Raw genomic sequence first — 24,853 nt, forward strand, 5'->3', positions numbered from 1 at the left:
TCGGGCCGACCGGACTCGCTGAAACCACAAAACACAGCTCCCTGTTGTGCTCCCTGCACGCGAAGCCGGAGGACGAGGGGCAAGGTGATCGGAATGTTAGCAGTACTTACGTCTACCCCGCGAGGAGCACTTGCTAGCGAAGAAGCCACATGGCGGATGGGGAGGGGAAGTCCGTGTTGAGCAGCTCCGTTTGTGTCTGAACGCTATTTAGAGGTAATAATTTGCAATTTAGTGAATAAGAGAGGGGTGGGGGAAGGGGTTGAAACTTTTAAAATGATTGAAAGTAGGTGCTGTGTATCTTCCAGTCCTTAGAACTTGCAAGGCAAGGAGCTGACAACAGTGTCAGCTCCAAAAATCCACTCTCTCTGTCTCCCCCACGCTCCCTGTCACACTCCACTCCACCCCCCTCTTTTGAAAAGCACATTGCAGCCACTTGAACGCTGCGATAGCTGCCCACAATACACCACTCCCAACAGCGCTGCAAATGCTGCAAATGTGGCCACACTGCAGTGCTAGCAGCTGTCAGTGTGGCCACACTGCAGCGCTTTCCCTATACAGCTGTACGAAGACAGCTGCAACTCCCAGCGCTGTACAGCTGTAAGTGTAGCCATACCCCTAGAGCTTGGCTGTAGACAATGGATCGTGTGGTGTGTCCTGGATGGAAGTTGGAGGCATGTACGTAAGTATAGCGATCAGTAGGTTTCTGGTATAGGGTGGTGTTTATGTGACCACTGCTTATTGGCACAGTAGTGTCCAGGAAATGGATCACTTGTGTGGATTGATCTAGGCTGAGGTTGATGGTGGGATGGAAATTATTGAAATCGTGGTGGAATTCCTCAAGGGCTTCTTTTCCATGGGTCCAGATGATGAAGATGTCATCAATGTAGTGCAACTAGAGTAGGGGCATTACGGGACAAGAGATAAGGAAGCGCTATTCTAAGTCAGCCACAAAAACGTTGGCATACTGTGGGGCCATGAGGGTACCCATAGCAGTGCCGCTGACTTAGCATTAGACAGCTAAGCTCAAGAAGTGTCAGAAATGTATTCCGGCAACAAAACATTATGAATCAAATAAGTGTCAGTTATTCTGTCTGCCAAACCAGAGAAAAGAATAAATCTTTATTTTCACACTACTGCTGGTAATTTGGTATAGAGTGCCTTATTTTTTCAACCACCAACTTAATCAACTATTGAAATAGAGTTTTCCCTATTGCCACTGGTGAACAGGAAGCTTTCACTGGTGACTAAAGAGACATGGCATCAATTTCTGCAAATTTAAGCTTTAATGTTAATATATCATTTTCTAACCCTTCATACTTGTGAAAACGTTCCAAATTTAAACCACACAAACTGAAAAATATTTGTCCTCCCTAGCCTATAGAGACAGCTCCAACACCTCTGTTACTGCTCATAGCTTTCTCAAGCAGCAGCACAGCAGAGTTAACAAGACTCTGGTCAATTTGATTGCTGATGTTCAAACTAGTAGACAGCAGTGAAACTGACGAGACTGACAGGAAAGATGAGACTGCTGAGCAGGGCTCAGCTGGAGGCTGGGATTCTCACCAGGCACTGCCTCTGGACCTTACCGATGACTACCATCTCATTATTCTTTACAATGGCCTTTAGCTAGTAGGATACAGTAACTTTTCAAGCTTTGCTTTCTCCTTTTAACACTCTCTGGTAAACATCATATATTGCAGTGGCTGAAGAGAGCTAGGGCTGCTTCCCTCAGGATTACACTCCTTCAGTTGGCCACAGTCAGCTGGCGGAAGAACTGCCAAAACACATCCTTCCTCCAGGGGCTGTGAGAGACTCACAGGCAGTGTTTCCAACTTTAGAGTGCAGGATCAAGTTTGGTGGTTTTTCCCTATGCAAGCTAAAGTAATGTCATTGCAAGTCAGTCACATCTCCACCTACACATCTCTCAGCTCTTTCCACGTGTACTGTCTTTCGGTGGATCTACTCCGGGGGATAGGGGGAAATCTTCATAGCAGCAGCTGGCAGAACCAATGCATCTACATTAGCACTAATGGGCAATAGGACGCAGCCATTTTTAACCACGATGTAAAGAAAATCTGATTTGCCACTAGATTCACATGACAAAATAGTTAAAATGCCTGAGCTCTGCTCAGACAAGCACTTACAGCCATTGCTATCAACTGGTGCACTTGCACTACCGGTGGCAACTGTCATACAGGTTCTAGTTTTTCCTTGCACAAACGTTTGTGTCTCCCCTTCTGACCACAGGCTTCAGATGTATTATTTACTTCTTCACACTGTGCTTCACAAGTAGCAATGTGAAACCAAGACAATTTCAATTAGTTTCCCTACTGCTGGTGCTGGTGATCAAGAAAGGACGCAATCTTTGCTGAAGCGTCAAATGCCTGATCCTCCAATGCTCTCCTCACTCTCCACTCCAAATGCCCCTAACAGCCAAAGGGGATTGTCTGTACTGATCCTGCACATGCTTCCTTCCCACCCATAACACTGACTAATGTGATGAGCATTTCTGAACTACAATGCAGCTAAAACAGAATCTTCCCAAAACGGATTATTTTTAATGGAGAGGGAGCCCATGTTCACACAATCTAAATCTCTGCTTTTTCCACTCTTCTTCCAGTTTGGTCCTCTCATTGTGTGTGTTGTTAACATCTTATTATGCACTAACTTTGCACAATGTCTCTGGATATCTGCCCACAAATTTCTTTCAGTGACACCTCTATATAACTACCTCACTATAACACTGTCCTCAGGAGCCAAAAAAACTTACCACGTTATAGGTTAAACTGCGTTATATAAAACTTGCTTTGATCCACTGGAGTGTGCAGCCTCCCCCCAGAGCACCGCTTTACTGTGTTATGTCTGAATTTGTCTTATATCAGGTCGCGTTATATCGGGGTAAAGGTGTACTTCCAATAATTCAGGTCCTCTGCGTGCTCCTTTTTAGTTCTTAGGAACATCCTGCACTGTTTATTGCTCGATCATACGCAGCCCAGAACTTTCAGTTCTCACATAATCCCAAACAGTCTTTGCACCAACTGCCATCGTGCCACTTGTGAGCTGCAGAAGCATCAGATTCAAATACTGCTGGGGACTGAAAGACCTGGTCTTCATGGGACCGAACAGAATTCTTACTTGGTAATTTTGATAATGCTGAGATGCCTATACAGATAGCGACCTTTAATCACCTTTTTTTTTTTTCCTAATGCCCATATCTAAACACTAAGCAGGTAAATTAGATCTGAATACACAGACTATAATGACCTTCTTAGAGGATTCTGCTCTTCATCCTTCCTAGCTGCCAGGAAGCAATGCTTGCTTGCTTGCTTGAATACAAAGGTCTAGTCTACACGACAAAGTTTTGCCAGTTTAACTATACCAGTATAATTAACCCATCGAAATCCTCTTACCATAGAGTAAGACCAGGTCTACACTACAAAATTTTATCAGTGTAGCTATGTGACTATGACAGCAACCCCTTCCACCCACTTCCCCCACTTCCATGTAGACGTAGCTATACCAGCAAAATGAGAGGATGTCATTTGAAGAGGGGATTTACCTATACCAGCAAAAGATATCCTTACGCCAGCATAAACTATGTCTCCATTAGGAGGCTCTGCCACTATAGCTGTACCAATACAACTTGTCAGCAAAGCCTTTCTAGTGAAGACTCACAGTTATGTGAGAATAAGAGGAATCTCTCAGTATACCATAAACTAGTTCTCCAACCAGATTAAAATATACTGGAATAAGTACTTTTAAAGGTGATAATTACAACAAGGACTTCTTTATTTGGCATAGCTAAGCCGGCAAAACATTCCAACGAAGATTTGTCCTTAGATATGGTAGGGAAGCATTTCCAAATAAATGAGTTTTGAAGTGTGCCCTGTCAGCAGACCAATATTGCCTCATTCCACAGATGAGCAATGTCAATCAGCAATGCTCTAACTCCAGACTCAACACACCAGAATTTGATTCGCTCCTAGATATTCATCATATCTGATTTGCTCTCATTTTCTTTCTCTACTTCCACAAATGAAGTCACAACAGAAGCAGCTTCTTACTCTTTCCAAGTTCTAATTTTTCTTTTAATTTTATTTCATCTCATTCACTGGTTGTCCACAGCCTTCTTCTCAGATTCAGTACTGGTTGCTTCTGGAAGTCTCCTCCCCTTCTTCCTCATCAGAACAGATAGTGTCTGTAGAATGAAGTCATTTAGTTCTAATCCATCAAATAGGAGATGCTTGCTCAACACAGGTCATGCAGACAGACTCTGCAGTGATTAGCTGTAGAAGAAATAAGCATTTCCTCCCTCGTTGGTCTGGCTTTCAATATACTTAGCTTGTGTCTACAAACTGAAATTCCACTGGCCAAGTTAAACCAATAACCCAGCTGTTAAAAGAGGGAGACATTCAGCACAGAGGATTATACTAGCTAAAGTAAATCTTTTTTTTCTTTTTTTTTCTTTTTTTTTTTTTAAAGGCACAACTTCTGTATTTAGACCATAGCTTGAAAGAAAAAAATTGGGAACAAGTTCAGCAAATGCTTCTCTTGTGACAATCGTCACGCAACAGAGGAGATGGCAAGATAAAGAGGCCAAATTTTACACAGTTGGCTCTGCTGCCTGCAAATGACAAAAGGAAGAGTACAATCCAGTGAAAAATTGAAGTATGAGGACAGAAAAAACACCAGAATGCTAAAGGCTTGTCTACATAGGAAGTTTATTGGTATAATTATACTAGTCTAACTCCCTGTGTGTACAAACTCTTGTGGTGACACTAGAAGGATTCTTGAACTGGATAGGAAAAAAGCAGAATTAGGAGTGTCAAGACATCATTGAAAAACTCTTGGGAGGAGCAAGATAACAGGTCTGTGCACCGCACTCTTTCACAACCTCAACAATACCTGGATTGCTGTCACCTCAGGCAATTCTGGTCTACCTGAATTATGAAGGAAGTCTCAAGTATTCTCTCCCCTCATCTGTAACCTACTTGGACGTCCCTTTGGTCGGAAATACCCCCAACTCGTTAACATTCAGGGCACAATGCAAGACTCCTACTTCCTCATACTTACAAGGAGGGTTTAAAGGTAAGGGATGACTGTGTTTGTTTTTTAATTTAATAATCTTACTCCCTTTTAATGAGGCTGATGATTGAGGGTAGGTTTTCTGTTTTAATCCTTTAAAATATACAATCCACAAAAATATGTACAAATGCCTGATTCTGCTGATAAGCCCACCAGAAAAGCCTATAAATGCTTGACCCTGAAGTGAAGTCATAATACTGAATTTGTGACATCACAACTGTCTCCATAACAACTAATAACTCTCAAACGCAATAAAATGTCTCTACTGCAAAATCAAGAAGCAGCTGGGCTGCAATGGAAGAAATGTTCTTATTCAAAAACAAATCTTCAACAAAACAGGGAACGTAGGATGTTACTAAAGGTAAGCTGCCTTTTGTATAGCTCCTATTTTATTTGCCCAGCGTGAGACTCCTTTTAAATGCTCAATCATATATAAAAGGCCTGTTGAAGTGTATATACACATTTGCTGGACAGTGAAAAATGGTCCAATAAAAAACTGAAGTTTTTCCATAAGTGAAAGTGTTTTGAAGAGTGCACCTGTTCAACTTTTATTAAAGTACAAAAGAATAGTTCTACTTACACTTTGCTCCTAAGGAAGTCAACGTAGTCACATTTTCAAAGTATCCTATAAGACTTGAATCTTAGATGCAAGAACTTAAAAGAAAAACCTCTTCCAGTTTTTGGGTATTTCAACACATCCAACAGATGAAATGTCAAATTATGATTGCCATATAGCATATGTTCCAGGTTCAGAGCCACAGTCCTTTATTTAGTTGGACCATGGCAGGGCCCTTACATATCAGACATGTTTTCAAAAAGCACTTGCTATCACAATACATTATATATGCAAGATTATGAGAACTGCTCAGGCATAGTTCTCACCTGCACAACTACCAAAATCTGTTTTCTGAGTATAGCCACCGCCTATGCCACTTGTAAAATACCTGCTACCAGCAATTTCTCACATTTACAAACTCCACATGAAAAAGTGAGAATTAGTCTTTCTGAATCATGCTTAGGGCTTTGGCTTAGATTGAGTGATATTTAGCAGTAAGAGCTAATCATAGTTAAGTTTCTGATCAGAGGGTATGTATTAGTTTTACATACACAAAAACTAAAGTCACATTTGATATTGCAACCACAGATGTCTGTTGATTCTAGTCCCGGCTCATGAAGGGAAAAGCAATAAAAATGTAGGATTTCAGATGTTCATTTGCTCAATTCAGGGTGTGTATCAAAGTTAAATTGAATAAATGAGATCTTACATTTTTCAGCAAGTGTCAGGAAGTGGAAGCTCTGTGTGGTTTTCACCTACACTTACCTACACCTATGTAACACCTGCATTTTAAATAGCAGCATCACAGAATTGAAATATTTTTTAAACAATGTTTGACTTCGTACAACAGGCTATTGAAGTGCTTTGAGATCTACTGATAGAATACAAGACTATTACAGCAGTGGTTCGCAGTGATCCAAGGATTACTGCTGGGCCAAGGAACATTTCTAGGTGGCCATAGATATTGAGCTTTTGTGACCAAAGCAATTAAAATATGCAAGCAGTAATGTTTCCCCTTTGGTCAGTCCAGGTTTCCAGAGGCTATTTACCAATTAAACTTAAAAAAAAAAAAAAAAAAAAAATCCCTCCTCTCTGCTCCCTACATTATACCTTTTTCAGCCACTTCAACTGTGATCAACTGCACCAAAACTGGAGGACAAAATCAAACTCTAAAGCAACCAGACCTCTTAGCCTACACCAGGAGTTGTCATACTGGGGGTCGGGACTCCTCAGAGGGTTGCAAGATTACATGGGAGGTCGCGAGCTGTCAGCCTCTACCTCAAACTCAGCTTTGCCGCCAACATTTATAATGGTGTTAAATTAAAAACACTTTAAAATATATTTATAAGGGGGTCACACTCAGAGGCTTGCTATGTGAAAGGGGTCACCAGTACAAAAGTTTGAAAACCGCTGGCCAACACTATCCTTATGAACGGAAATCCTGTTTATAACCTCTCATTGGTGTAATACTACACATTTTTGGGACAGAACAGAAAGTGGGGTGTTTGGAGGACAGAAATGGTGGCCGGCAGCTGTTCCCCATTGCTTTAAAGCTTGCATTCATTTTTACATTCAACACTCTGCAAGTACTTCACATAACCAAATATTTCATATAATCAAGCAATACAGCCACTGCAAGGAAGATGTTCTTATGAAAAGCTCTAGTTTAAGAAGTGGTCCACAACATGAAAAGTGCTTAAGAACTACTTGCCTACAGATTCTAAGAAAATGGCTGAATTGGGTTTCCCCCCAGTGAAGGTAAAATAGTAAACAAATCTTTCCAAGTATTTTCCTGCAGTTACTGCCTCTGGAATGGACGACCTGTGTGGTGGTGAAAACTCACATTTTGAAGTATATTTGTACATATTGCCAAAGTGGCAGAAAATGCAGCCGTCATAATCCAAGAAAGATGAGAAGGAAGTTGAAGTGGCATAGTCTCTCAATAAGAGAAGACACTATAATACATAGTTTACTTAAATTTTATGTATTACACGAGTATGTAGTTTGTAATGTTATACATCAGAGATGCAGCCAATTCCACTCCCCTCCTCGCAAAGAAATTTCACATGCACAGCATTACCTTGGAGTTCTCAGAATTAAAGTGTCTATATACAAAATAATACACCATTTCTGTGCCCAGGAATGAGGCAGATAACCTCAGATCAAAATCTCAATGGACAATGAAAAGGTTTCACATCTGAAAAAGTTGGAAAGATTAACTGGGCAAATAAGACATCAACAAGCACTAAGATTTTTCTTGTAATGTATGGGAAAATATATGTCATCCTCTATACTTCAAGTCTTTAAAAAACAGTCCTTTGTAAAAGAACAGTTAAAATATAGTTGCTGAGTGAGAATCTCTTCACAAGATTCTGGATATAAAAATTTTCTTTTTAAGTCTTCAACTTCACAAGTTCTAAATTACTGCTTCTCAGAAGTCAAGAGGTATCAGCAAGAACTACAAATATTTGCCATGAATTTTGGCAAGATCTGCAGTGATTCCTTCACTGTACCCTCACCCACAAGCCCCTCAGAAAACTAGAAGCTATACAAAGATTTTTCTTTTCTCCTGTACTTGTCCCTACCTATATGTGAATTCTTTGCTTGCCACCTGTCCATAACAAAAACACCCCAACAAGATATAGTTAAGGTAGTAAACAGACCAACTTAAACTATTATTTGAACATTGCAGTTAATAAAAAACAAACGTTTGAATGTCAAGCACTCAGGATGTGAACTCAGAAGTTCAAAAAACCTACACAAAGCCTGGAAACCAGTTACATTCCAACACTAACTTTACTCACCTTTCTAGCTTTACTTTTCTCCCCCTTATTCATGGGATCATCTCACTAATCTCACATGAAGGAAGCGTAAATCTTCCCTGTTGTATATGAATTAAGTATTCAGTCTTACTGTAAAATAATCTAATCTGTGCCCACTTTCACATAAATGCAAAAGATGGGACTGAGGAGGATGACAGAAGTTTATCTTGTGCATGCATGTTTTCAGAGGTTGACCAAAACCAATCATTATTATTCATTATTTGTACTATGGCAGTAACCAATCCATCATGCTAAGACCTGAACACACACACAGTGAGAGACAGTCCCTGCCCTGAAGAGCTCACTATACCAAATAACTAGGGCCCTACCAAATACAGGTCCATTTTGGTCAAGTTCATTGTCATAGGATTTTAAAAATTGTAAATTTCAGGATTTCAGCTATTTCAATCTGAAATTTTGCAGTGTTGTAATTGTAGGGGTCCTGACCCAAAAAGGAGATGGGAGGTTGTAGTACTGCTACCCTTACTTCTGCGCTGCTGCTGGTGGCGATGCAGCCTTCAGACCTGGGCAACTGGAAAGAGGCAGCTGCTGGCCAGGAGCCCAGCTCTGAAGGCAGAACTGTCGCTAGCAGCTGCACAGAAGTAAAGATGGCATGGTATGGTACTGCCATCCTTACTTCTGCACTGCTGCCTGCAGAACTGGGCCCTCAGTCAGCAGTTGCCACTCTCCAGCCACCCAGCTCTGAAGGCAGCAGTGTAGAAGTAAGGGTGACATAGTATGGTATTGCCACATTTACATCTGCGCTGCCGCTGACGGGGCGCTGCCTTCAGAGCTGGGCACCTAGCCAACAGCCAATGCTCTCCGGCCACCCAGCTCTGACGGCAGCACAGAAGCAAGGGTGGCAACACTACAACCTCCCTAAAATAATCTTGTGATCCCCCTACAACTCTCTTTTGGGTCAGGACCTGCAATTTGAGAAAGGCTGATCTCCCCCGTGAAATGTGTATAGTATACAGTAAAAGCGCACAAAATACTAGATCTCACAGCCCATGAGGCTTTCTTCATGGCCGTGAATTTGTTAGGGCCCTACAAATAACAAAAACTAACCTCTGAATCTCCATAAAATACTTTAAAACATCAATCCTCAGATTAGTAAACCAAAATGGAGTATCTGAGTCAAGTCATTTTTGAGATATCACTCCAAAGATAACTGATTTTTCCACACAGGTAAGATGCCCCAGACACTTCCCTCAATTTTTTCCTCTGACTGAGGATCACACACAAGAAGTTTCAAGCAGATTGGTTTAGATTTGACCAAGTTAGAAAGGGTTTATTGGTTCATGGTCAGGTTTACAACACTAATCAAAAACTTAACTAGTGAAGGACTATCCTTCTACAAGTTGTAAGACAAGATGGGTCATTCTGTGCTTCATAAGCTAATTCCTTTTGTTGTTACAAAGTTTACTGCCCATAACTATTCAAAACTTAAGTTCACAGACAGAAAAATAAAAGTTACTTACCATTTACATAAACCTACACTTAATAGGCTTTATATTAAATCAGGCTGCAAGACCCATAGCTAGGTCCAGTCTGAAGTTATAACTACCGTATTGAGGACAACATTACAATGCTGTAGTTCTCCAACAAGGACAAGACAAATCATGTTTTAGTCAGATTCACAAATAGAGTTATGAGACTGGACTAGTACAATTTCAGAACACAGATCAGCCCCAACTGCACAGGCACTACTATGTGGTAATTAGGTTCCACAACACAGCAGACTAAGACGTAAAGTCAACATCATATTAAGATAAACTGAGGAAGCTCTTACCTCTCAGTGTCAGAGTCATTTTAGTCTATCTGTAGACTCAAAATGCATTTTTTACAGTACCAAGGTTATCCTCACAATTAGAAGAGGAAACAGCTTTAAATATTTGTGTTTTAGAATTGTGCTAAGCTCTGCAGACATCTTGTATTGTACCACAATTCCAGAACATACTTAAAACCCACAGGAACCTTTCATGGAGCCACATGCAGCAGGGTCTGGAGTCTCCACCACAAGTCCCTTCTATAGGGACAGAAGCAGAAATGGTGGTGGAACCCTTTTCCGCCCCCCCCCCCCCACCTACCTCTTCATATGGCTGGAGACCTTTCCAGAACAAGAAATGGAGTTTTCACCACTTTAACCCCCTTTTCAAAGTAGGTAAAAAGCAGCTGGTGGGGGAGGGAAAGCCTTGCAATTCCCCAGTGGAGTTGGAGATGGGCGGGTTTAGGAGGGATGTCTTCATCCTTGGACCCCAATGTAAGAGCCAATGAGGACTAGGCAATAGACAATGAAGACTGACATCCCAGGACCTGTGCACAGGGCCTAGAGAGCACTGGAAATTGGCTGGAAGTGGAGGCATAATGGGAGAAATGCCACTTTCTGCTTTAAGTGCAAGGCACATTTCCTTGACCTTGTTGTCTTTAACAAACCATATACATTTTAAAAACCCTACCAAAACAAGACATTCCACTGCATTCCTGAGGAGAGGGGAACACAAACATGTGACAAATGTGTACCATGCTGCTTAATGCACTATTGGAACATTCTGAGATATTACAGTGATAAGCGCAGTATAAGAACCTAAACAGAAAAGAATTTCTATTATCCAGTCTCAGGGTGGGGGAAATGTGCACAACCTAGAATGCCTCTTACCAACCCTGTATGTTGTTCGTATTTGTGTGGGCTTAGAAGCCAGGAAGACATGGTCAGAAACATTAATTTGGTGGGGGACTTGCAAGAATATTTTTCAAGACTGGTCTCAGTCAGTTTGGTGAAAACTGCAGCCACTTCAGGTTGGCTGTGTTCCTTATGCTGTCTCCCCTCTATCTTGTTTTGGAGAGGGGAATTTCTGCACTAACACCTCTGCAGCCAGGCCACAGACAGTTTCTACCATCATGTCATCTAGACCATCTCTGGGAAGGATCTAATATATGGTGGTTTAATATAGCAGCTGCTGGAATCTTGTTTACTCTAACACAGTGGCTCTCAATGAGGGATCCACAACCCCCTGGGTGGCCAAGGGACCCTACGGCTGAAACCCAGAGCCTAAGCTCCAGCGCCCCCCACTGGGGGGCTGAAAGCCAGAGCCCCGGCGCCCCTCCTCCCACTGCATTGCCAGAGCAAGAGGTGGCAGCTCCACATATACACCTTCCTCCTCTCCCCACCCCCAAGACCCCCACCTCCTGGCCACATCAGAGATGGAAAGCTCAGAGTCAGGCAGCTGCTGCTCTGGCTAGTGTCATGGAGCAGGCAGTCACAGCATTCCCCATCTGCTGCTGGTGCCCAGGGTTGCAGCTGCTCCTCAGCTCATGCAGCCGCTAAGAGTTGCCCAGGCAGGGGGACCCTGCTCTGTGGCCGGGAGAGCCCTTGGGGAGCTGTGACCACAGGGGAGCCTTCCTGGCACACAGCCCCTAGTATCCCCTCCCTGCATCCTGAGGTACCCCCCTGCCTGCACACAGCTTCTAACTACTCCCTCCTTACACCCTGAGCTACGCCCCTGCCTGCACTCCAGCCATAGCTACACCCTCCTTGCACCCTTAGCTATCCCCTGCCCCCACACAGCCTCTAGTTACCCCCTCCCTGCACCCTGAGCTACCCCCCTGCCCGCACACAGGCCATAGCTACCCCCACCCTGTACCCTGAGCAATTTTCAGACTTTTTGAGTTTAATTACACACACAACCTGGACAGGCTGGATGGCCTGCTGAGGTGAGTCAGGGGGTGGAGATGGGGCTGCCGTCCTGGACCCTACTGCGCGGAGCTGACCCAAGCCGCACCAGCCTCTGCCCACCCAAAACAGAAGCCAGACTACGCCTATGCCCAAGGCCCCACTCCCAGGCCTGCGTCCCTCATCTCCATGCTGGGCCCTGGAGTTTTTATAGCATGTTGAGGGGGGCCTCAGAAGAAAAAGGTTGAGAACCCTTGTTGCAGCACACCCACTCTAATATAGGTGGAGCTGCACCAAACAGTACTACAACTGTGAGAGGCTTACTTGTTCGAAGGGCTCGTGTGAACTCAACTTGCCCAAAGCCATAAAGAGACATGGCGTGCGGAAATGGCAATGGAAATTGGAAGCTCCTGGCTCCCAACCCCATGTTAAGTACACAGAAGCTTAGATTCTGAAGAATCTTGAAAGATGGCCCTGAAGTCTCAGAATTCCAAGATTTCTCATCACAAGTTGTCTAAAACACTCTGAAGAAGTGTGAGAACAAGTCAATGACAGTAGAGGCTCAAGCTTCAATTTAAGGATGACTGAAACCTACTGGTAAACTCCGTTTGTTCATTTATATTCCCTTGAGCTATTCAAATAGTTATAACTGTTTTAAATTGTGCACTTCAGCTCCATCTTAGTGAATTTTACATTGGTCTTGAAATAAAATGCACCACAGACTAGTCCAGGGGTCGGCAACCTACGGCACGCATGCCAAAGACAGCACGTGAGCTGATTTTTAATGGCACGCTGCTGCCTGCCGGGGTCCAGGCCCTTGGTCCCGCTCAGCCCGCTGCTGGGACTCCGGCAGGCAGCAGCATGCTATTAAAAATCCTGCCCATCCCCCTCTTCTCCACCCCTCCCACTGGCATTTGCACATGCTTTCCTGACCTCTGTCACTTCCAGCGGGAGGTTTTGTTTCCAGGTTAGCATGTACACACCACTACCTGGTGTCCATGGAGTCTGAGCAGCCCCGCCCCACAGGAGTTGCAGCACTCGCGAGGCGTGTAAGTGGAGAAGGGTCCTGGTCCCAGCTGCACCATGCGCCCGCCTGCCCCGAGCACAGCCGGCCCCGCTCCCTGGACTCAGGCAGGCTGCCCCAGGGTTGGAGCCCTGGTGCCAAGATGAGCTTGGCTCTGTACTGGGGCAGGCCGCGTCCCACAGCCCAAACCCGAGCCCGGGGGCTGCGGCTCACCGACTGCTGGACCCTGGGAACAGCTGGGTCGCGCCTCTTTCCCCACCCCAGGTCACTGAACCCCGCTCCCCTCCGGCACTGAGGGCAGAACCCAGGAGTTCAGAGCCCTAGTCTCCATCTGGCCCCCACCACCTCAAACAACTAGAGCCCAGGTGGAAATCCAGAGTCCTCGCTCCCAGCACTCCTCCCTCAAGCATCAGACACCAGCCCCTTCCCGGAGTCCCAACTCCCACCCCACTCCCCATCCTACCCCCCTCACATACACCCAACCCTCTGCCCTGACCACCCCCCTCACATACCCCCAGCCCTCTGCCCTGACTCCTGCATCCCCACACACTCCATGCCCTAACTCTTGCACTCCCGATATACCCACCCCGAGCACCAAATGGGAGCTCCTGCACCGCCCTCACCACATTCCCACCTGCACCCCTCGCACCAAATGGGAGCTACCCAGGTAAGCACTCCACACCCAAACCTTCTGCCCCAACCCTGAGCCCCCTCCTTCATTCTAGCTCCTGGCCAGACCCTGCACCCCAATTCCCAGCCTGCTCCTACACTCCCAGCCCTGTGCTCAGTGCACTTCCACCCTCAGCTCAATGGAGAGGGAGAGGAAGAGAATGGGCTTGAACCAGGGAGAAAGTAGGTACCCACTCTTATGTGAGCAGGGCCAGGGCCCCAGACCAGCAGCGGGCTGAGCGGCAGCGCACTGAGCTGCTCAGCCCATTGCTGGTCTGGGCTCCCAGCCACCGGCCTCGCTCAGCCCGCTGCTGGTCCCGGGTTCTGGCTGCCGGCCTCTTGCCAGCTGGGGGCCTGACTGCTGGTCCCACTTAGCCTGCTGCTGGCCTAAGTGAACAGAACCCCAGGCTGGCAGCGGACTGAGTGGGCTGCTGGTGTAAGATCAGCATTTTAATTTAATTTTAAATGAAGCTTCTTAAACATATTGAAAACCTTGTTTACTTTACATACAACAATAGTTTAGTTATATAATATAAACAGAGAGAGACTTTCTAAAAACGTTAAAATGTATTACCGGCATGCAAAACCTTAAATTAGAGTGAATAAATGAAGACTCGGCACACCACTTCTGAAAGGTTGCTGACCCCTGGACTAGTCCCACATTTTTAAATGGTGTAGCCTGTTTTCCAGATCGGGAAAAGAGCAATTGTAAGAAATACAGAAGTAGGAGGGAGAAAGGGGGGGGAGAAGAGGAGTGCAAGCAGTATTTGCAGTGAAGGTGTTTGCTGGCACCACCAAGCTAAGTGCTGCTCCGCAGATCCCCCAAGGCGCCTTAAAAAATACAATTCAAGGTTTTTTTTAATAGTTTCAGCTTCCATAAGAAATAGACAAATGAAAATGATACCCTTATTGGTGCTAGAGAGCAGCAGGGTAAGAAACAGAATTGTGACTAAAATATACTCTGCAAGGAACCTCTGCAGTAGGATTCCTGGAACAAGCTTAAATCACATTTTTTATTCAAGAGATGATTAATAATATAGAAATGACTAATTCATGAGATAACTGAGTCATTTCTGCCATTATCACATGCTCCTCCCCTTGACAAAATCCAAGTTGTACAAACCTGCTACTTTGCATTAGCATTGTCAGGCACAAATTAATAAATTGCATATTATTTTGAAATAAAACAATCAGAGGAGGAACAAATGGTGAGGCAGTTTGCTGCAAAGAGGACAGTGTCGCATACTAGTCTTTCAACCTGAGAAAGACAAGCAAAATTAGGGTACATCTCCAACCTCAATGAACAGGATTTTGTCTATTTAAAAAAAAATCTAAATATTACAATGTTTACCATTTCAAGGTATTATCAGTACACATCTTTCTTCTCCAAAACACTGTTCTAAGCCTTACAGTATACATTACGTGATTTCAAAATAAAATTTTTAAAAAAATCTAAGCTACTTCACATACAGTATAATTAGGTAAATTCAAATTCCAACAAAAGTACATGATGAGTGAAAGCTTTAAAAGTGATGCATGATTTATAAATTAACAAAATCACTCTCTGAAATAGGTTAAATGCAGCAAGCTAGTTGGCAACTTTGTCTAGTCAATTTTAAATAAATAGATACTAACTATACTTAAGTCCCCCAGCCAATCTATGATTTTTGCAATCTCATTTTCTTTTTTATTAAAAAAGGTTTCTCTCTCCAATTTGTTGGCACGCAGGAAGCCAATTAGGTCTTTGTCTACATCAGACCTTTTTTCATTAAGATTCCTGACACTAGTAGCTGTAGTGCAACCAAGATGCCACTAAAGATTTCTTTGAACATCTGTTTTGTCTAACCCTACTTAAAGCTGGTCTACATATTACACTGTAGTTAAAAATTCTGACAGCCACCAGCACCTTATTCATACTAGCGCTCTCATTATTGCTACCATTGGTGGAGATGCACAGGGGGTATTAATGGTGAGACTTATTAATAAAAAAGTTTAGTGCATATAAGTTTAACAGTATATACATGGGGACATGGTGAAGCTGATTATATAGAAAATGTAGTCAGATACACAAGTAAACAAACTGGGGAAAAAAGAGTCAGATTTTTCTTAAACTTCTCCAATCATATATTTTAGGGGAAGACTGAAATGTTAAAAGGCCAAAAAACTTCCACACAAAAATGTAATTTCTAATTTGATGGTCTCCCTTCAAGCAGAAAGGCAAAAAATCTGCTACAAACATCTATTAATAAAATTTGGCACTTACATAGCACTTTAATCTTCAAATCACTGTACAAAACATTAACAATCTCCACTCTGACTCCACAAAATCTCTGAGAGACTGGTATTTATTATCCCCATTTTACAGATGTAGCCTAAGGTCACATAGCAAGTCAACTCAGTGACAGAGCCAGGAATGGAACTCAGGAATTCCTGGATCCCAGCCTAGTGCTTAATCACTAAACAATATTGCCTAGTAGCCTCAAATTCATTGATACAAGTAGCTATTAGCAATTCATTAACACCCTCTTTCCCACAAGAAACTTGTAGTATGCTAATGAAGACCTACTGAAAAATAATCTGACAAATTTGGACATTAGCTGATTCCAGTTCTGCTAGTCAGCTGTGCAGTCTGTCAAAGGTAAGGAAAGGAATTAACAGAAATTTTAAGTATTGTCTCTCTAGGAGCTGAAATGATGAAGTGTACAGAGTCTGTGAGGCGCTTCTCCTCAAAGCTTAATAAAGTTAATGCACCCAACTGTGAAAAGGAAAAATAGTCACATTTACAGAACTTCCTTTAATTAGCAGCTGTGGAATTTAGACAGGTTCCAAGTGAAGTATAACTAATTCAGGAACATACAGTGAAAGATTACAGAAAAAAAATAAATGTATGTGATTCCCTCCCCATTTCTACTGCTATACTCAATGCGATGCAAGCTCACCCTTGCGCTGCAATGTATTGCAACACATCACAATAGGAACATGGTGGGGAAAATTGTTAATGCAGAAGAGAATCTCTGCAGTATCAAGCAGCCAGCCAGTACTGTAAGTCTATACAATGACATAAGAGTCCCTCATTCACAGGATACCAGCTCAGTACACAGAGCAAGTAATATCAAGTTTGGAGCAATCAGTTTAAGCTTAATTTTGCTTAAAGGGTCAATCTTGCTTTTATTAACCGTGTAAATGGCACTTACTTGTATTAACCTGATTAGAAATATGTATCTCATACAAACCTTTGTCATCTACAAGGACCAGAACTGTAACCGCTTCTCTCAAACAGTATGCAGTTTTAGTTATATTTAAGTAATTGAGTATACTTAATTAGTGACTGTTTGAAGTGGCAAAAAAAAAAACAGAAAAAAATGCAGCCTGCTGTACCAGAGTGATTCTTTTAAAGTGGAATAAACTATTGTAGAATGTAACAAAAAATTAAACACACTAAACTTGCATGTTAAGTAGTATAAATGCTTTTTAAAGTCCTTGAAGTTCACAAAGGAATCAGGACTTGGTGAAAGTGAGTGAAAAATTACTACTTCCCACAAATTCTACAATTCAGCCATACTCCACTGGGCATGTCAAATTTTGTCATATCTATGCATGTCAAGGATAACCCACTGAAGAGGGGAACTACTTACTGCAAATTTTTCACAAAATTGGGCGGGGGGGTGTGGAAAATCAAAGAAGGATGAAAGGCCTATGGAAAGGATGAACAATATTTCACTTCTTTAACAGGAAAAAAGGTACAATGATAGATATCAAAAATTAAAATTTAGACACCCCATTCCATCAAACTTTTCTGCACATTTAAACTTGTGTCAGATAAGAACTACAGCTAGAATGGGCTACTCTGTTTAAATGCAACAATGGCAATTCTGATTGGACTATCGTGCTTTAAGTAATGAAAATACTTCAAAAAAATCTCATTTTCTAAACAAAGTAGTCATCAATCATCAGGACCTTGACTACAAGCAGGAACTATACTACTGTGTTTATATAATATTCTGGTACATTCCCACACAATGAGCATAGAATAATTGGTGCTATACTAGGCTTAATAGCTAAAGATCAGATTTGAAAATTGCTTCAATTTCCCCATATATACACACCAAGTTAAGCAGTGATAAAACATCATCACTACTCAACAAGGAAAGTGTCGGAATCTAACCATTTGCTTCCTAAAGACTTCAGATTTGCTTCAATTAGAACTATAGAAAGGGTTGGTTTTTCTTAAATCCAGTCACTAGTGGCAAGAGGAAAGCTCTCTCTGTAAAGGCTGGGGGCCCAAAAGATTTTTTCCTTTAATTTAAAAAGGTAGCAAGCTTCTAGATTTTGTAATTGCAAATATAACCTTCCAAATGTGAACTAATGCAGTGCTGTCTTCCCTAGTCTGCAGAGAGTAGCAGCAGCAATTACTGCCACTGTTTCACAGCTCTCCTAACCAGCAAAGTAAAATTAACAAGCTGTTGGTCACTTTTACTGGTCAAAGTCAGAGTCCTCTTGGTACGTGAAACTGTCAAGAATCATGTCAGTTTCTGATTTCTGCTGCCACTGAAAACCAGAAAACTCTGGAGGGATAAGAGAAAAATTCCTTGTCTCTTCCATCAAATGGAAAAAACAGGATAAAGTTTCAAGTTTAGCAAAAGACTACTAGCCAGAGACTGATATTGAAAACGAAGACTCACTCAAGATCCATTGAAAGCACCCTGAAAGAAATCGCAGCTCAGGGAAAAAATGGGCTTCTCGCCCAGAAGTTGCTGCTGATTTGGACTGGTGGAGCCATCTTCCATTCCAACCATATCATGTGGGAGGGATCAGTAAAATTTTAAGCCATAACTTTAAGTATACAACGTCAGACTGAGGTGGACAGATTTCTTTTTAGCATGTAAATGGCAGAATGCTGGGTCCGTTAACCCCATGTCAGGTATGTGACAGTACAAGGCCAGAGTCCAGCAATCCATCCTTTAAGAATTACTAAATTGTCAGTTAGAATCAAATTTTTGTTTGCAAGATGTGATGTACATTTTTATCACCTTGGATAAAATATCTACAGTCTCAGCAGTGGTTAAATTGCTGCTATAAAGGAAATTGTCCTCAGATAAATGGTTTCTCTATGAGGTTTCACTGCTACCCCTCACCCCAGGTCAATAAATCAAATTAACTGCACCTTATCCTCTGGCCAGTTACATCATCATCTTGACCACATCTTGTGAAGCAAGTGCAAAAACATATGCTATTTAAGGCATGAAATCATATTACTGCTTTTTGTCCAGCCAACCTCATGCTGCTGGTCTGTGAAGCAGTCAGTCACCTGAACAGTCTCATTATAGTGTCTACAGATCTTTTCTTGCAGAATTCAAGTCCTGTCTTTACCAAGGGTGGGGGAAAATAGGTAGCAGTGAGACTGGTTATTTTAAAATTAAATGTTTTTCATTAACTGAAGTCTAGTATTTTGTAACAAATTAACCTTCAAAGCAAACTACAAAATACGCCGACTGCACTATTTCATGAACTCTTCTTAGCCATGCTTCAAAGATGTTTACATGCTAATCTGATATGGCTACTGTAAGATACCCTTTGGTCAGGTCCTTTTCCTCCAGTTGCAAACAATGGTCACTAATGAGAAACCACACAATTTTATCAACATTAATGCTACATTAAAATAAAATGACTCCATTACCTCCCTTGAAAAAGGAGTCCATTTTGCTTGTTGTCAAGGTGCCTGGTATCTGGCTAAAACATATACTTAGCCCTGACAATTTAAGGGGGGGAATATTTTTCAATTTTCACTCAGCCAACTATGGCACACAAATATAGAAAATTTATCTTGTTTTTGTTTTCTCTTGTACTGTCACATTTAAATTAAAAATAATTCAGAAGGACCAGGGACACTGACAAAAGCTTCAAACACACAGGACTTCTATACAGCATCCACATTGTAAACATCAATGAGAAAGAGGTTTATTTTATGTAATGTTATATGACCCAGTGTGTTACAAAATTAAAAATTCAAGATTAGCTTCTATGTATTAAATCTAGTTTGTATTTGAGGATAGGAGGGAGGCTTTGTAGATTTTGAAAGTGTTCTCACAGCCCCATGAAGTGTAAATTAAAATCAACTCTTTTTTTTAAAAAAAAAGTAAATCGGGGACAAAGAGATGAAAAATGCTCTATACTCACTGAAAAGCAGTTATGAAAGGGGCAGCTTTACAGTCTTGTGTTGCTATAAATTAAAAATAAGCCCTTTATTTAAAAGACATGAGTGTGTGAGAAGCTGTGAGCAGTTCTGATGCTGCTCAGGTCCCAGGAGGGTTTTGTTTTTGCTCGCGGGTGTGGGATGGGGGGTCATTTCAGTTATTAGTAAATAAATCAAGCGGCAGAGAGTGAGGCCTAGGCATCTGCCAGAGGAGTCAGGGCCTACCTCTCCCCCCCCCACCCCGCTCCTCCCCACACAGCCTGGGTTTGATCTCGGCCCTGTGGGTTGCCAAGAAAATTTTAAAAAAGCGAGAGAGCAAGAAAGAAGAATCATATTGAACCACACAAGCACATGGGGCGAATGTAAAATATAAACACGGCTTTGGGCTCTGAGTGGCTGTTATTAAAGGTCTGAATTACTAAACATGAGAGGCGGGGAAACTCAGTCGGCCATTTCAATAATATAAACCTCCCCGAATTAGACATTATTCAAATGAGAGAGAGACGCAGAGAGGGAGAGCGAGCCCAGCCCCGCACCCCTGGCAGCCAGCCTGCCACCCCACGCACCCCTCAGGCATCGCTGTTAGACACCCCAGGGGCCTCTGCCGGGGCGCCCCGCACTGCGCTGCTCAGCCTCCCCCACTCCTGGGGAAAAGGGGGCGATGTCAGGGCAGCCCAGCCCCCCGGCTAACAGAGACACCCCCGCAGCCGCTCGCCACCAGGGAACCCCCTCCCCACGAAGAGTCGAGTGGGGTTGAGGCACCTTCGCTGTGGGGGGCGGAGGGAAGGCCCCCGCCAAGCTCCCCTCCCCCCGGGGCCTCTGCACCCAGCCCCCTGCTGCAGGCAAGCCTGGGGCTCTGGGGAAATAACGCTGCCAATGGGGGGGGGGGGCAAAGGAGCCAAACCCCAAAACCCCACGCCCCAGCCCCGCTCCCTGCCGGGAGCAACAGCGCGGAGGGGACCTCGGCCCCACTCGAAGGGAGGGTGCGGGGTGCTCGCCCCCCAGTTCCCTGCCCAAGCCGGGCCCGCTCCTCCATGAATATGTAAAGCGGCTTTATTGTGGGCGTGCGGGCGCTGCCAGCCCGGCCCGGCGGCCTCTGGCCGGGTTCGGGGGCGGGGAGGCGCCCCCATGCCCCCCGCGCCCGTGTGTGTGTTTCCCGCACGGGGAGGCTGCCGCCGCCCCCGCTCCCCCCTGTGCCGTTAATTATAATAATCCGGAGTACTAATAAATTATGCTAAGCGGGGCGTGCGGGCGGCGGGGGGGCCGCGCGCGCGAGTATGAATATGAATATGTAAAACGCAGTAATGATTACCTGCCGCCGCCACCGCCGCCGCCGAACTCTCATCTTGACTCGCTGCTCCTCCGTCCGCCATTTTGAATATTTTAACCAAAATCGGCCGCCCGATAAACCCTCCCTCGCTCCCTGCCCCCCGCCCGCCCCAAACGCGCAGCCGCCGTCTCCCCTCCCCTTCTCCCCCGCCCTGATTCCGGCACACGGCCATTGCGCATGCGTGATCTTCCCGGCCCTCTCGTGCGGGCAACCGCTTCGCGCTTGCGCCATCCGCCCTTCCTTTTCGATAGTCCGTTATTCCCGCCCCCCCGTGTTTTCCCTCACAGCATCTCTGCGCATGCGCTGCTTGCCCTGCCGTTCACCTCTGCCCCAGCCTTCGTTAACATGTAAAGGTCCTCGACACGCGAGCCGCCTTGTTGCCCACCTCCCCACTAGAGAGTGCGGCCTTGCGTAGTGGGACTGATTGGTTGGGGACTGCGCTGTTAGTCGCTGCTTGTGTGCTTTCTGGGGACTCATTCCAGCTCCAGTGTAGCAGGGCAGGCCCCGCCCCAGCGGAGGTGCATTGTGCCGCTGACACGCTGGCGTATCGGTGTATTGCTGTGTGTTGGGATTGAGCGTTTCTGTATGTTAGGGAGGGGAGTCAAGGGTATTAAAACCATCTATGGCAATTACATTTCCAGCTAGGAGTTGGTCTGAGGGATGGAAATGGTCCAACGTGCATGGCTAGATAGGCAAGCTGGGGGGCGGAGGGACACACTGGTGCCTGTCACCTAAGGCTGAGCCTACCTGCATGTGGCTTTTTTACAATGCTTTGTTACTTCTGCAATATATGTATATATATATAACTGACAATCTAAGGAGACCCCTTGTACTTATGTGAAACAGCAAGATAAAGGCCAAGGCTGTTAAAAATGACAAGAACACCAGACACATTAAAAGAAGAAATGCTTGTGGCACGTTTTTATTTAGTTTTTATTAACTATTTCACTGCCAGTAAGCTGCTAGGGAGTAGCATAAATAGGGAATCACCATGAGTAAAATAGATAATCCTAAATGAAAACATCTTCAAATATAATGGTTAGACTGACGAGGCATCTAAAAAAAAGCAAAATCTGCAAGTAGTGTTCTGTGAAAATACCCATCACAACTGTTTTGTGAAAGACAGGTACTCCCCAAGCTCAAAGTGAAATTAATCCCCTATGTATAAAAGGGTATTGAATAATAAGAAAATGAAATAGAACCTTCAATTCTGTGCAGGGCAGCGTGTGTGTGTGGGGGGGTCTTTCATATGTTCAGAGAAGAACAATTACAGGAAAGTAATTTTCTCTTTAAAGAAACCCGTCATAACACATCTCCAGTCTTGGACAACACACAACTCCAGGGAGATCTCTCTCAAACAAATACTTTAACCTCTTCTATAGTCTGCATCAAATTTGACTGGCTTAAAAGGAAAAGAGAGTCAGACTTTGTGCCTCACTCATCAAAAGTAGACAGTGTATACTAGGGTCTACAACTAAAATTGGCTTTATGTTAAAAACTTCCATAGCCTTACGAAGAAGGGTGGACAATAATCTTAAACAGGTGAGATGAGAAAACATTGCTGGTCACGTTGCTGAGTTTAAAAACTCAGCAGAATTAAGTTAAAATGATTAATAACTTTAATTGTATTCCTTATAATATTTTGTTGCACACATCTATACACAAAAGCCAGGAATATTATACTCCATATAAAGAAAAAGAAGAAACTGAGGAGAGTCTATGCAATATTTTTCACTAAGGGCCTGATCTGAAGCCCAGTAGGAGGCTTTCCATTGACTTCAATAGACTTTTTTGGATCAGACCCCAAAACAACAAAAACTCCAATCAGTTTCACTGCTAATATTCAAAACTCTGGATAACAATGACACTGGGAAGAACCGTATCTTGCATGCTGCTGCTGGAAAAAGTTATGAGCAGCAGCAGAGGCAGACACTGGAGGATCCAAAAAAGAGAGGCATAGGAAAGATTAGAGCAGAGCTGCTCCATAAGGGCTGCATTAGAAAGATTTTTTTCTTGATGACAGTCTAGGAGTATTCTTCAGAGTATGTGATTTTTGTTCCTATGTAAAGTCTCCTAATATCCCAGAATATATTGGTGGAAATTGACTGTGCTATGGAATGCCAAAGAAAGGCCTTCTAATCACGTTGGTTCCATGTCTACATTCATTTTGATGATATTCCATGCTACTTATTAGATACTTTGTCATTTGGAGGACCTATTTGTAACAAAGGATGGATGACTCTCCAGAATGAAAATGTAAACAGAAGCATACTGGATTGCTACTCTTCAATTTTTCCTCCAGCTAGTCCTCCATGGGCCAACCAATCCAATTTTATGGCCAGATTACATCAGCAGTACAGGCAAAGTGATCACACCACACAAAAGAAACTGGCCCTTTGTCTGCACCTTTAAGACTCTACACAGCTCTACTCTTGCATGCATTTAATGACCTCTCCCATTGCTTCTCATCTCATCCCTGCACTATCACACCAGTATGCAGCTTCCTATTACCTTCCTCTCTAAATAATGCTTCTCTCTCATCTTTCTCAAGGTCAACCTATTTAATCACATTTAATCTTCTTTCTTGCTCTTGCATCTACTTGATTCAAGTTATCATCCCCAACTGTAATTCCAAGATGCAACCTTCCACAATCTTCAGGAATATCATCCAAAATATGGTTCCCGTTTGACTAGCTGTAAACAGCAAAAGAACAGCACTCCCTTTGTACTCCATCATATTTGCCCATATAACCTCTCTGGCTCCCTCTCCAGAGGCTTCTCTGGATCTCTATCTGCATTGTCCTCTCAGGTTTACTTTGATACATCTCTTTCTGGCTCTTTCCCCAAGGCGTAACACACATCTCTGTGGCTATATATCCAGTAAAGCTTGGCAAATCATTGGTAATGAATAATTTATTGGACAAATCTTGCCTCTATTTCTGTTGTGAATTGTCTTCAAACAGATTGTGATTTTCTCAAGTTTATTTCTTATTTGAAATTTTTTGCCAAATACTTCTTGGCCTGTGTCTTATTCACAAGCAATTTGTTGTGATTATTTGAAATTCAAGATGATTTGACACATAGGCAACACATAGCTCAATTCTGCAAGATACTGAGTTCTCAAGCTCCAATTCCTCAAGATAGTTAAGTATTTGCATAATTTTGAGTCCATATGCTGTCCTGTTGAAGTCAATGAGACTGTTCACATGCTTGATGGTAAGCATGTGCTTAAGTCCTTCACTGATCAGGGCCCAGAGCGCTTAGCCCCTCGCAGGATGGAGCCCCTAGTTTACTCTGTCCCCTGACTGGATAAGTGCAACACATCCAGTCAGGTTTCTGGTATGAATACTTGCACATGTAAGTTCAAAATTTGCTAAAATAATCTCCATTTAGGTGAATGTTCCTGCCAGTGAATTCACTTAATGCAGTATTCAAAATGAACGCATACATAAAGGGCATACATTCAATCAACGGAAATTCTTTTTAAAATTCAGTTGAATT

The 24,853-nt window shown here is 43.3% G+C and overlaps 2 protein-coding genes across 4 annotated transcripts in view; both read right to left on the minus strand.

Moving 5' to 3' along the window:
- RCSD1 (RCSD domain containing 1) overlaps positions 1-1,530 on the minus strand; it is a 368,022-nt gene extending 366,492 nt beyond the window's left edge. Inside the window, exon 1 of the mRNA XM_075073011.1 lies at positions 1,527-1,530. The gene's annotated coding sequence lies outside the window, so the exon portion shown is untranslated. The remainder of the gene's footprint in view (positions 1-1,526) is intronic.
- Positions 1-21,411, minus strand: part of POU2F1 (POU class 2 homeobox 1) — a 211,536-nt gene extending 190,125 nt beyond the window's left edge. Inside the window, exon 1 of one of the 3 annotated variants that reach the window (XM_075072991.1) lies at positions 21,335-21,411. In XM_075072991.1, coding sequence (XP_074929092.1) covers positions 21,335-21,395 — 61 coding nt within the window. In that variant the 5' untranslated portion in view covers positions 21,396-21,411. The remainder of the gene's footprint in view (positions 1-21,334) is intronic. The other 2 variants (XM_075072995.1, XM_032777410.2) reach the window with 2 other exon arrangements.
- Between the last annotated feature and the right edge of the window lie 3,442 nt (positions 21,412-24,853).

The sequence above is a fragment of the Chelonoidis abingdonii genome, chromosome 1, assembly GCF_003597395.2.
Source record: "Chelonoidis abingdonii isolate Lonesome George chromosome 1, CheloAbing_2.0, whole genome shotgun sequence".
NCBI classification, from domain to species: Eukaryota; Metazoa; Chordata; order Testudines; family Testudinidae; genus Chelonoidis; species Chelonoidis abingdonii.